Below are 13,446 nucleotides of genomic sequence, written 5' to 3'. Positions count from 1 at the left end.
CTTGCTTCAAAACTCACAAGAGTCCAAAAGGCCACACGGGGGTAAGTCTGTCCTCTCGTCCCTCCTCGGCCCCTCATTTCCTCTCCTCACCAGCGACCTCTATTGTTTATTGTGTGTCTGCCAGAGATGCTGTATGAATTTACAAAGAAAGAGAAATACATATTCCCTTTTGCCTTTGGTAAATGGTAGCATACTATACACAACTCCACTCCTTGTTTTCGTTGTTTTTCTATTTAATGTATCTTGGAGATCTTTCCAAATCAGTACCAAAAGATCCTCCATATTCTTTCTTATGGCTACATACTATTCCACTGAGTAGATGTACTGTATTTTATTTAACCAGTTTCCTAGGTAAATGGTTTTCAACCTTTCGCTACTACTAATAAACTGCAATGCATAACCTTGTATATGCCATTTTGCATGTGAGGATATTTCTAGAATTCCACCATGTCTTTTAGTTCCTTGCCACCTCTCCCCTTTCCATTTTCACGTTCTCTGCTTTAGCTCAGACCTTCATCGTTGCAGGAGCCTCCCTAACAGGCATCTCTGCTGTATTATCTTTAACTTACCCAACAAGTATTTAGTGAGCACTTTCTATGTGCCACATACTCTGCTACGACAGGGAAGAACAAGAGAATAAAAACAAACAGAACAAAACAAAACCCCCTCCTAACCAGACCCGCACAGATCCTAGCCTGTCTCAAAATTATCTGAGCTTTGGGAGCTTTTTAATAAATCAAGCTGCTCTCTTCTCTGTGTTTGGAATCGGTTGAAAATTAGAGACAGGAGTCAGGCAAATGGAAATCAAAACATCAGTTTCCTCACTGTCAGAGTTTCATTGGCAAATGTGGCTGAGCCCGACAGCCACAAAGACTTCCTACAAGTTTAGACCTGGAGCAGCCCACTTGCGGGAGAGTCTGGTCTGCAGAGAGGCAGCTACTCGCCTGAATGGTTGCCGAGGAATCACTGTCTCATGACTGTCGAGCTCCAACAGGGGACACCGAGGCAGGTGGGCCTCCACACCTGTCTCTAGAAGACGCAGGTGTGTTTTTCCATGTGGAAACAGGAGAGGAGCTAACGCACAAGCTCGGTGGGCAACCAGATCCCAAAGGTAAGAGAGGAAAAGAGGAAGGGGCAAGTCAGCTGTCCAGCCTCTTTCCTCCATGGAACTGGAGAAGTTTCTTCATGGAAACAACAGAATTTCCCCAACACTAAACCCAAAGGCTTTCTCTCAAGCTTTGTGTTTTAAAATCAAGTAGTCCTTTCCTTTACTCAGGAGCAAACTAGGTCTTTTGAGGCTTTTGGAAGCTACTTTAAAATGTCTAAATACAAAATTGCCTGATATTTGTATCACGCCTTGATGATAAACTCTTTCAAATACATGGCAACTTTCTCCAAAAGATCAAAAAGCAAACCACTGCTAATTCAGCCGAGTGAGGGAAATTAAGTCTGAATTATACTTTTTAAGAAATCCAACTTATTGGTAGTATATTGTAATTGATCACAGGAAGGACTGATGGGAAAAAAGAATGGGCAGGTAATTCAGATGGAATTAAAAACTTTTCAAACTTTCTTCCTTCTGCTCCTGGCTGACATCCGTTTAAGGCAGAACGCCCCTCAAATAACCATCTTTCCAATAGCTTTCCTTTGTCTTTTCCTAATGTATTGAGCTAATGAGGAAACTTTGCCTCTTGTAGGGTCGGACATGGCCCTGAAAGGAGGTTATGAATGAGGAGACGTGAGGATGCAGAGAGACTCGGCATCTGCCTTCTGCCCTCCCTTCCCAAGTGAAACGGCGTTTTCAGAGGACCCCCATGGCTTCCGAATCATCAAATTCAATGGAAGATTTTAGTTTCGACCTTCAAACTTTCTGTTATATTTGACACCTTCAGCCAGATCCCTGGGTCCCACCACTAAGGGTTCTAATTAAATAGGTTCCATGATCTATATTTTTGAACAAACTTCCTAAGTTATTTTTGTGACCGGTCAGAGAGCACTGCCCTTCTTGAAACTCCTCCACTGGCTTCTCTGACCCCTTTGAATTCTGTTCTCCTACCTCCTGACCACCCCTGCTCTGTTTGCCAGGGCAAGCAGAATTACCTGCTCTGCCCCTGGTAGCAGACACTCTCCCACAGAACCAGGAATGGACATGTGACCCAGGCTGGGCAACTATAGTCCTGCCCCAGGGTTATTCTAACTGATGGGGAAGATTTTTCCTCTCAACTTGCAAGTCTGTGAGAACATACCCCATGCTGCCTGAGATCACACCCACGGCTGCATGGTGAAAACTCATGGACAGTAGGAGACAGTGAGGTCAACAGGCAGAGAGAAGCAGGGCTAAGGGGTGGAGGTTGAGGGCGTAAGAGAAGAATGGACTGACTGTTGGCACTAGAGTCCCTGGATCCAGTCACTCCCTGAAGCGAGCGAGATCTGTCCCTTCCTGTAGTTTGGTTACATTAACCTATACATTCTCCTTTTTCGCCTAAACTATTTTGAGTTGGGTTGCTGTTACTTACAACCGAAGAGCCCTTCCCTAGTCCATCTCTGAATTGGCTTCCTGGCCTCCTCACTGTACGTATCAGTGAAATTAACTCTTAAAACTCAGAGATCAAACCATCACTTGTCTGTCTCAAAAGCCACTCAGACTCCCAATGTCCTGGCATTAAGTACAACACCTTTCACGATATGTCCCCCAATTTGACCTTCCAAACTTCCTCCTACATCACCATACAAGTGGCAAACCAGGATCCGGCCATCTAGAATACCCTCCTCCCCACCCCTGCCAATTAAAATCTACTCAAGAAAAAGAAAAGAAGGAAGGAACGTTCTTCCTCCTTTTTCAAGATCCACTTCACATTACTCTCTCTAAGAAGACTTTTCTAAGAACTTCCTTCCTCCAAAGATGTAACTGTACCCCTCTTCAGCCCCCACGGCAGTATCTAATGATCTCTGTCCTATTCCTCACCCCACCACCCATGCATTTACCAGGTCCACTCTAACCTTCCTCTTAAATATTTCTTAACTCAATCCCATTGCTCCTGCCACTCATCAGAACACTTAATATCTCCTATCTGGCCACTCTGATAGGTCTCCCTGCCACCAGCCTTATCCTCCTGCAATCTAGCTGCCCACTGACACCAGTTATCTTTCCAGTATGCAAATCTGATCATGCTGTGCTCTGGCTGAGAGAGTTAAGACCAAACTTCCTAGCAGGCAGGTTAAGCCCTCCCACTCCCCAGTGACTTGGCTTCTGTCTGCCATCCCAGGCTCACCAGTCCCCAAGAAGCTCCAGCTGGACCAGACTGTTTGTGGTTCCCCTCAAATCCAGAATGCTTTAACGCTGCTGGCCTTTGCACAGACAGTCTCCTCTGTCTGGGGAGTCCTCCTTCACCTCTGCCTGGTAAAGTTCCCACACTTCAGGTAGTCTCTCCACTGAGAAATCTCCTTGGATTGCCCTAGGTAACGGCACTTCCATAAGCCTCGCTTAATCTGGAAGGAGATGCTTCGTTTGCATACCAGTGCTTAGCACAGGGCCCAGCATAGCACACAGGTGCTCAGTAGGTTCTTTCGTAGATACCAAAAACCTCTTCTGGTGAGAGTAGGCCTTGTAATGACCAAGGGACCTCGCACAAGGTCCAACTTTGTGCATGGTCAACTTCATTGGTGTCTAGCCCGGTCCTGCTATAATCTTCATCCGACAATACCAAGTCACCCTGTGTACACTGACATCCCATAAACACTTTGCTCCTGATGGCACCGCTGAGCACACTGAGATTAGGAGATGGGCACTAGGCGCTAGACAGATGTAGGTTCAAATCCCTGCTCTGTCACTTACAAGCTGTGTGACCTGAACAAGTCTCTTAACTCTTCTGGACCTCAGCCTCGTCATCTGTAAGATGGAGCCTGCAGTAGTTATCTGTTTTTTTGTGAGGACTAAAAGAGAAAACGCATTTGGGATGTCTGCACAAGTGCCTGGTACACAGGTAATCAATTAAGTTTGCTGAATGAATGAGTTAATGAATGAGCAGCCCGCAGAATGGCAGCGGTTCTTAAAAGACGCATCTTTCCAGCCTGTTTTCCAGAAAACCCAACATCTGGTTCCCGGTGGAATCAGTTTCAAGTCCGGCCCCTGAGTCTGGGGTGCAGCCCTTGGCCGGACGCCGCCCGCCCTGTTCTCACGGCAGCTACGGTAGCCCTGCGGCCGCCAATCACCAGGGCCTGGTCCCACTCCTAACCAGATTCACCAATAGGACCCGGAAGGCGCCACCTCGGGCTGCTTCCGCTGCGTCTCATAGGCTTCCCGGCAGTCCTGCCCGCCCCTTTGACTACGTCATGAGCGCAGCGCACTGTGGGGCTTGTAGTCTAGAAAGAAGCAGCGCTGAGAGTCCTGCCTGGAGCTTCAGAGGAAGGAAGAGTGGCCTTCCCCCCCCTTCCTTCCCCCCCCGCCCCCGCCACCTACCTCCACTCCCCACCCCCCCACCCCACCCTCCACCCCCGCTCCACCTTTGGTAGATAAAGCCCAGGCTTCCCTGCCCTCCTTTCTAAAGAGCTGGAGCTGCCCACACGCGGGTTACCAGCGGCCCCCAAGAAACAGGAGCATTTCGCCCAGATAATTCAGCATTCACTGAAATTTTAGATTTCAGTTTCAGATCAAGGAGACATTCAATTCCCATATTCTCATAAGTGGACCTACCGCGCCACGGTGGGGGGTATGGTGGCAGCTCTGAAAAGGCAGCGGTGACTCCAGACTTCTCTAGCTTCCCAGAAGAACCCACTGCAGAACCAGCCGTCGTGAATTTATCCAGACCCTGTGAACCTTGTCTACTTCAAATTGTATTATCGTTTAAAATCAGGCAAGCTATCAATGGCTCCTCACTGCTCGAGATATAAAAATTCATACCCCTTAGCTAGGCGTATAAGGTACTTCATAACTATTTTGTATTTATTTTTGTGTGGTTACATTTTAAAAAGCAGCATTTCTCATTTGCTGCACAAGAGAATCCCCTGGGGAGCGTTATAAAATATTGGTATTTGTGTCCCACCCTAGACCTGGGACTCTTGGGTGGATGGTGCAGGCTTTCACATGTGTTAAAGCTCCCGGGATGATTCTCCTGTGCAGCCAGGGTTGAGAATCACTGCTTTAATGCCTGTCAACACTGCTGGGACCCACTTTCATGGATCCGAGCCTTTGCTCTGGACTTTCCTCTGTTTAAAGTGGCTTTCTTCCCCTTTCCTGCCTGGCGCCATGGTCATCCTGCCTGGCGCCATGGTCATCCTGCCTGGCTAAGAGCAACTGCTCCCCGTTTTCCTCCCGGCCCTCCCGCAGATCCCCTCCTCCTATAGCACATTATACGTGCTTCTTTTCTAACAGCGCTGGAGTTATTTGGTTACTTGTCTGCCTCCCTGCAAAGGCTGTCCCTGAAGAGTCCTCTTTCACCCACTCCAGAGCCACTGAATCAGAATCTCTGGGGTTGGCCTTAGGTACAGTAAGCATCAATAATATTTGTTGCATTGAACTGATGAAGCATCTCATTTGCTTTTAAGGCAATTAGATCGTTGCACCTAGTTGCCTTTGATTCCCCTGGAGAGCTAAGCACCCCTGTGTTGTAGTGTCTTCTTCATTCATCCAATAAATATTGTACACCATAACAAAGCCCTGGGGATTCAGGAGTAAACAGGAAAACACAGTTACCACCCTATGGGACATGGAATCTATTAATATATTAGTTATAGCATAGCTATTATCATTTCTTCTGAATAATAATTGGAATTTTTTCCCCTTCTAGATACTATTTGATATTCACAGGTGAGGAGACGTCATATTCTCTTATATCCCCAGTATGTTGCTGGCACATTGAGGGCATTCTGTAAATGTTTACTGAATCAAGGTACCACATTTCATAGCACTTGTCACAATTTGTATTTATTTGTATGATTCGTATTTATTTGTATGATTTGTATGATTATTTCGTACTTGTCACAATTCGTATTTATTTGTATAATTATTTGATTAATGGCTATCTGTTCCATGAGCTGTAAATCCCCTGAGGACAGGAACTGAATCTCTTTTGCCTGTCATGCCTGAGACAAGGCCTGGCCAGAGCAGGTGCTCAGTGAACATTGCTAAGTAACTAAATAAGTAAATAAATACACATAAGGCACCATTAAGAACAGAAATGAAATCTCCCAACCAAATATCCATTCCTCTCTCTCTCATTATTCTTCCCCCCAAAGATAATTTTCTTCCTGAGCATTAAGGGATTTCAAGTTAGAGTGAGCGTGAGCCCCAACTGAGATGATGCTTCTCTTACTTACTTACAGGTTGACCTGGGCCTCTACTTCAGGGTCTTTTGTTGGCCACGTCTGCAGGGGCTGGATGCCAAAGGAGAGAGACGACTTGGCTTTCCATAGAAGGGTCTGTGCCATCTGACTCCCACTGGACCCTTTCGTCAGCGGATCCATCAGTGGGCCTGGAGGCTGCAGTGCTGTACTGAAACAGAAAGAGTTGGGAAAGGCACTGAGAACAGAGAAGAACAAGGGCCCATCGCTGGCCCATTCTGGCCACTCCTCCACAGGGGCCAGCCCATCAGTAATGAGGAGGGGGTAAAGCCAAGGCCCTCCCAAGACCCAGGTGCCCCACTAAGACAGCGCCATGCCCTTCCTGCACACTGTGGCCTCGTGGCCCTGGAACCGTCCAAATCCTATCACATCCCTCAGAAATGAGTGGAGTCCTCCACACTCTCAAGTCAGCGGGGTTGAAGGTAAAAGGAGGAAAGTGAGCATGTGAACCAACACAAACTTATTTAGAAAAAGGCAACATTCACTGAGGAAGGGAAAGCTCTGTCTGGAGTACCTTCAGAAGATGGACCTTATGGCCATTGGTGTTTGGCCCAGGAGTGCCTGGTTTATCTCCCAATTTCCATTTAAAATAGCCAAGAAAAGCCATAAAAAGAACCTACACTGGCAACAACACTGTAGACAAAAGGACCAAACCCACATTCAAGAGTAATAGCATTAAAAAAAAAAAAAAAAAAAAAAAAGAGTAATAGCATAGAGGAAGTAAGCAGTAAATGCTTGCTGAATTAACAAATTGGAATAAATTGGGAAATGCACTGCTGAAACATGCCTGCTTCTCTCCCTGATGACACAGCGAGGAAGGAGATGAAGAAGGGTGGCTTTGTTAGGGAAATGTAGGCATCCCTGCTTTTTCTGATTGGAATTACTTTCTGAGCCAATCAGGAGCGTTCTTCCCCCACCTCTACCTCAGGTGACACACAAATAAGCAAAGAAAATCCAAATACTTGGAAATGGGAAAATCAAAATAAAAAGCAATCTTAGATAACACTTATGTCAAAAGGGGCTCTTTATATTGTCTTCTTAATAAAACGCTGTGACAAGCCAAAAGACAAAAGACCTAGTGGTCTTATTAGTGAGGAAGAGGCATCTGCACAGGGAGCCACCATCCTGCTGCAGGGTTTGGATGCCAAGAGAAGTGACTCCATACAGCCTGGGTATTTGGAGCCAGATGGGCACTGCCCACTCCCAAGCTGCTACAGTAGTACCAATTATAGGCTGCAGGAATGTTGCAAAATAAAAAAAAGGCCACTCTTGCCAGGTCCCCCTGGTATTCCTCCTTTATAAGTGATGACCCATCCTCCCCCATCACCTTACCTGGGCCTGAGAAGCCACAGGCTGCATATCTGACCCAGACTGCTGGATAATCTTACTCTAAGCTGGCTTCAGGCCACTTATCTTGGCAGAAACTCTATAGACATGAAAGGCTCAAGCCTTCCACGTACGACAAATGGCAAGAAGGGAAGGTTCTGCTATGATGTCAGTTGTTCTTTACTCACTGGAACCTCAAGTCTTCTGCAACCCAGTGTCACTAGAGTTTATGGCTGCCTTAGCAATAAACAAACAAATAAATAACAAAGCAGGGCTTCTGGATGACAGACATATTTTTTTCTTTGAACCCTCTAGATTTTTTTTAAATTACAAAAATAACACTTGTATGCAAAACATTTATTAAGAAAATGTTCCTTTCTTAATCATGCAAGTTAAAAAAAAAAGAAAAGGAAAGAAACTGCTCCTAAAAGAAACCAATAAGCAGGACAGGGAGGTGAGGTTTCATTTTCAGGCAAAGTCCTGTGAAGGTTCAGCTTCAACTTGAGTGGAGCTGGGCTGTCCACGCGGCAGCCATGCGCCACCTGTGACCACTGAGCAAGGAAATGGGGGCAGGCAAAGCAAGACGTGCGTGTGTAAAACACACACCGGACTTGGAAGACTTAGCACAAATAACAAAGGATGCAGAACGTCTCAATAATTTTTATGTTGATGACCTGTTGAAGATAAAGTGTATTAGAATTGATTTTAATGTGGCTACTAGAAAACGTAAAATCACATACATAGCTTGCTTTACAATCTGCTCGAGGTTGGTTACACCTCAGAGCTGTCCCACCTGCGAAGAGGAACTGAGAGCCCCGGGTCAGGGTGAGGGCTGTAAAGTCCCCGGGTACTTGGCACTCTCTGCCCAGGTGGGCAAAGCAGCTGCGGTGAGCAAGGGCTGCCCACCTAGGAAGAGTCGCCACCCAGGTGTGGGTATTGGAGAAAAAGTGCACTGAAGAGGGGAGGGGAGAAGATTCCAGAAACGGTGAGGGGACCCGATGGCAGGCACGACATCCCCACCTCCACTCCCTTTCCTCTCCCAGTTAACTGTTTGGTATTATTCCCATCACTCCTCTCTCTACGTATTTGCAACCTTTATGTGACACACATACGGAGAATATATAACGCTCTGTGACCTGCGCTTCTCCCTAAAGCACAGTCTTAGACACCTTTGTAAATCAGTAAATAAGGTACATCTTAACATGGAACTTTACAGAATGGGATAACCTCATATGCTGCTTACATTTTTTTAATCTCTAAATACTAAGATTATTTCATTGTTTTAGTGTGTTATTGTCTAGCCCTTTCATCTTTAAAATTTGTTTAGAAACACTTAAATGCTAGCTCCTTTAAACCTTTCCCACCATTTAATTTTGTCTTTTTGCCATATCTTTACCCTTAGAGTTTCTGAGTTCTTTTTTTTATACTTTCATCTAATTCTTTAGCTTCATTTTCTAACTGTTCAGATGCTGTCTCATCACTGATAATTTTAATCATTTTCCTCATTTCTGTTATCTTTTCTAGTCTTAACTTTCTAATTTAAAAAAATGTACATTCCTCTTAATCTTCTGACATATTTTATCTTTCTTGTCCCACTATTTAAAATATTCAGCAGAGGAAGAACTTCTTGGAAAATGGCAGAGGAAGTGCTCATTTGCATAACTCCTTGGAACCCATGGAAATAAGAAAAAATAGCCCAATACATAGAAGAAAACTCACTGAAACAAGAGAATGACCAAACTCCACACTATAATTCTGAAGATCTGCTGTATACAATTAATCGTGGACAGACTGAAAGCGAACATCAAGGTCTACCTAGCTTATATAACGTGAGGGAAATGGGCAAGAATGTCCTAAAGGCCGACAGTGCCCGATCTGGAGGGCTGAGGCCTGGAAGCATGGGCAGCACTGGGGCGGAAGCTGTTTGTTCTTTGTGTGTCACTGCCCCAGCTTTTTAACGAGAAGGGGTGGCCTAATCTGAGGAAAAGCTGAAGGAGAGAAGGAAAAGTATATCTTAAGAGCCATCTGAACCTCTTGAAAGATATTAACCAATTACATTTGAACCCACTAAAAGAAGGTCCACGAATCATGGGAAATCGCACTGACCCAGACCCTCTTTGGAGGAGGCTGTTTGCCCTGAAGTGGAGGTGGGGAGGGCTGAAAATTTAAGGAGAGTCCTGCCACGGGGTCACATACACCACAGGCACAGGGGACTCTGCAGACAGGAGGGCAGGCATGGGGAGAGAGTAAAACCAGATGGCACATTCCCACTGTCTCTGTCCCACTTCCCAAGAAGCATCAAAGCCAGACCTCCAGCACCAGCTCTGAAAGAGAAGATTCACCATGGCTCAGAGAGACAGGGAAAGGAGTCAAGGTGAATCTACCCATATTATCAGTAGGTAAACACAGACCCAGACAGAGCTGCTTCTATCCCAGATGAACATGCAGGAAAAAACTAGCACAGGACCTATGAAAAGAGGTTCGCAAAAGGCAGATGACGAGTATAGACGAGAAGATTTTTAACAGGAATCAGATGAAACATATAACAGCTTTGTTTTCTCAAGAAAATGAGAGAGTAAGAACTCAAAACAAAAGATCAAATAATACATAGACAGACTTCTCAAGGTTCTAGGATAAAAATCCCAGAGTGTGACAGGAAAAGGGTTGATTCACGTCGTGGAGGTGCTTTCTGGGAGGGGAGTGGGCCCGAAGGGGAGGAAATGAGGGCCTCTGTGAGCGAATCTCCAGAGGGGGTGCTGTGTATGTGTGTGGTTTCTTCCTGGCCTTGGGGCAGCCCTCAGAAGCACACAGCTTACAATTTTCTCCTCTGTGACTCCCAAGCCCACAGGGCAACTTGAGTGTTCATATTGTGAGTCTAAACGGATGGGAGTAAAGAGAAATGTGGCCTCCTTCACAGTTAGCCCTCTGCTGATGGCCACAAGGACGCAGTCACTGAGAAGAACCATCCAGAAGCCCCAGATGGGGACCAGCAGCTGTGGGGGCCATAGCCAGGCCTGCTGAGGCCCAGTGATGCAGCGAGGAACAGACCACGGGGAAACACAACTGTGGCACAAGTGCTGTCTCTCTCATACACTGGTAGGTAGACCACTGAAGGCAGCAAAATGGCATAGAAGGTAACAAGGTCTCAGTTCTGGCTCCTTCAATGTGGCTGATATCTCCCCTGGTGAGGGCTGCATGGATCACTGAACTGCAGCCATGATTCCATGAGGAACACGGGAAACTTCTGGGAGCCACACCCACTCCCTTGAGTTACTGATCTTGTATCCTCGTTCGGATTGTTGGCTGAAAACAACCTTAAACCAAGCACAAATCATCATTCTTGCTTATCTGCAACCAAAATCAGCATTTGGGGCCTGAGCTGGCTCAGTAGCCAAGGGAGTAGTAACCCTTACAGAGCTGGGGTCAGCGGGAATACAAATCCCTTCTGTCCCCAATCGAAACTGCCCCTCCCACACGCCGTCACTCCCCATCTTGCAACATTCTTCCTCCATGGCACTCACCGCCACTGGAGCCTTCCCAGTTATGTGTTCGTTTACTGGTACACTGTCTGCCTCCCACCCTCCCTCCACTGGAATGTTAGGTCCATGAGAGCAGGGGTCCCATCTGCCTTGTTCACGGTCTACGTCCAGTGCCTAGCACAGAGAAGGGCTCAGTAAATATGTTTGTTTGTTTGTTTGTTTAAATAAATAAATTTATTTATTTTTGGCTGCTTTGGGTCTTTGTTGCTGCACGTGGGCTTTCTGTAGTTGCAGCGAGTGGGGTCTACTCTTCGTTGAGGTGCACGGGTTTCTCATTGCAGTGGCTTCTCTTGTTGCAGAGCACGGGCTCTAGGTGTGCAGGCTTCAGTAGTTGTGGCATGCAGGCTCAGTAGTTGTGGCTCGCGGGCTCTAGAGTGCAGGCTCAGTAGTTGTGGTGCATGAGCTTAGTTGCTCCATGGCACATGGGATCTTCCCGGACTAGGGCTCGAATCCGTGTCCCCTGCATTGGCAGGCAGATTCTTAACCACTGCGCCACCAGGGAAGTCCAGTAAATATATTTTGAATGAATGAGTGACTACGGGAATGCTGCAAAAATATGAGGAAAGTGTTCATATGGAATAGAGAGACTTTGTCGGGCTGTTCTGGCACTGTTTGAATGAGGTCGCTGGTGGCCCCAGTCAGACCGCTATGGGACCTACTCTATTTCTTTATCAACCTCTGGCAGGCAGCTGCTCTGTGAGGACTGTGACAAGTGGAGCAAAGGCAATCCATCTGCCGAGCATCAGCCCAGGCCTGATATACGGCACTGACGCTAGGAAAGACTTCACGGCTGGCAGCTCTTCTAAAGACACTTGTCTCTCTGGTCATAAAATGCGAGACAGGCATTTATGTCCTAACTTTCATTTGTGTTAAAACTATGCAATCACCGACACTTAACTGTTGGAAAATCCACTTCACGCTGCCATCTGAGTCTTGATTTCCCATTTTTACCTCCTCGCCCACTAAAACGGCTCCAAGATAGGCGTGCCAGGTATGTAGCCACACACCAGTGTGTGCTACCAACTTCGGATCAGTGTGTCTTATTTATGTTTGCTGTGATTGAAGAAAGATGCTGTCTGTGGCAAATATTTTGGAACAACTTGCAAAAGTTGGAAGGCTAAGACGTAATGTCCTAACCTGCTTGGCAGTTTAGAGTTCTGGACATGATTTAGAGTCCACATGCTAAATCAGATGCACTCATGAGAGACTGGTGGAGAACGGAGCCAGGCAGATGAAGGGAGAGGACAAAGGGCATCCGCTTGCTTTTATAGATCATGACAGAGCTGTTGTGGTCCTGGAGTCAGCAGCTCCTTGATTCTCTGGCTTTCTGAGGGAGCAGGGGCAGTTTTGGGGATCAAAGTAGAGTTGGTTCTGCTGTTGGCTTAGGTGGCAGCTGCTTCTTTTTTTTTTTTTAATAAATTTATTTATTTTATTTATTTATTTTTGGCTGCGTTGGGTCTTCAATGCTGCGCGCGGGCTTCCTCTAGTTGTGGCAAGTGGGGGCTACTCTTCAATGTGGTGCATGGGCTTCTCATTGCGGTGGCTCCTCTTGTTGCAGAGCACAGGCTCTAGAGCGCAGGCTCAGTAGCTGTGGCGCATGGGCTTCATTGCTCCGTGGCATGTGAGATCTTCCTGGACCAGGGCTCGAACCTGTGTCCCCTGCATTGGCAGGAGGATTCTCAACCACAGCACCACCAGGGAAGCCCTGTAGCTACTTCTTGATAGATCAGCTTCTTGTTATGCAGTGGCAGCCTCCCTGATCAGTGCAGAGCACAGTGGTTCTGGGGGCAGGAGTTGTGACTGGGAGCTCAGACTAGAATCTGCTCTCCGGCCCTGCCAACAATTCTGTAAGCACTTAATTTCCATATCACTATTATATCTCATTCTGTTTCTACCAGGTAAAGTGGATTCTGTCGTCTGCAACAGATTACTGACCGATAGGCCTTATATAGTGATGTCTGTCCAATTGGGTTTTGAGCTTAACAGTTCGTGTGACCCTGTGCAGAGTGCAGAGCATGCACGATCTTTTTCTGGTGGAAGCAGTGGTATAACCTCCAGCGGGCAAGAAAAAGAGACTATGTACTTTGATGGGAAGATATTTTGCCTTGTGAGTTTAAAAGAGAGCTTGCTCAAAGCACTAGGCGTTTCTGTTCCAATCAGCAAAGAGGTGCTGAAGGGCAACCAAAAAAACCCACACTGGGGCTTCCCTGGTGGCGCAGTGGTTGAGAGTCCGCCTGCCGAT

At 46.5% G+C, this 13,446-nt stretch overlaps 1 protein-coding gene across 1 annotated transcript in view; it reads right to left on the bottom strand.

Moving 5' to 3' along the window:
* The window catches only part of GARNL3 (GTPase activating Rap/RanGAP domain like 3), a 160,561-nt gene that overhangs the window by 125,253 nt on the left and 21,862 nt on the right, over positions 1–13,446 (bottom strand). The window contains exon 2 of the mRNA XM_007471720.1: positions 6,320–6,490. Coding sequence (XP_007471782.1) covers positions 6,320–6,462 — 143 coding nt within the window. The 5' untranslated portion in view covers positions 6,463–6,490. The remainder of the gene's footprint in view (positions 1–6,319; positions 6,491–13,446) is intronic.

This window comes from Lipotes vexillifer, unplaced genomic scaffold (genome assembly GCF_000442215.2).
Source record: "Lipotes vexillifer unplaced genomic scaffold, Lipotes_vexillifer_v1.1 scaffold98, whole genome shotgun sequence".
In the NCBI taxonomy this organism is placed as follows: domain Eukaryota; kingdom Metazoa; phylum Chordata; class Mammalia; order Artiodactyla; family Lipotidae; genus Lipotes; species Lipotes vexillifer.
This window is presented reverse-complemented; position numbering and strand designations above follow the sequence as displayed.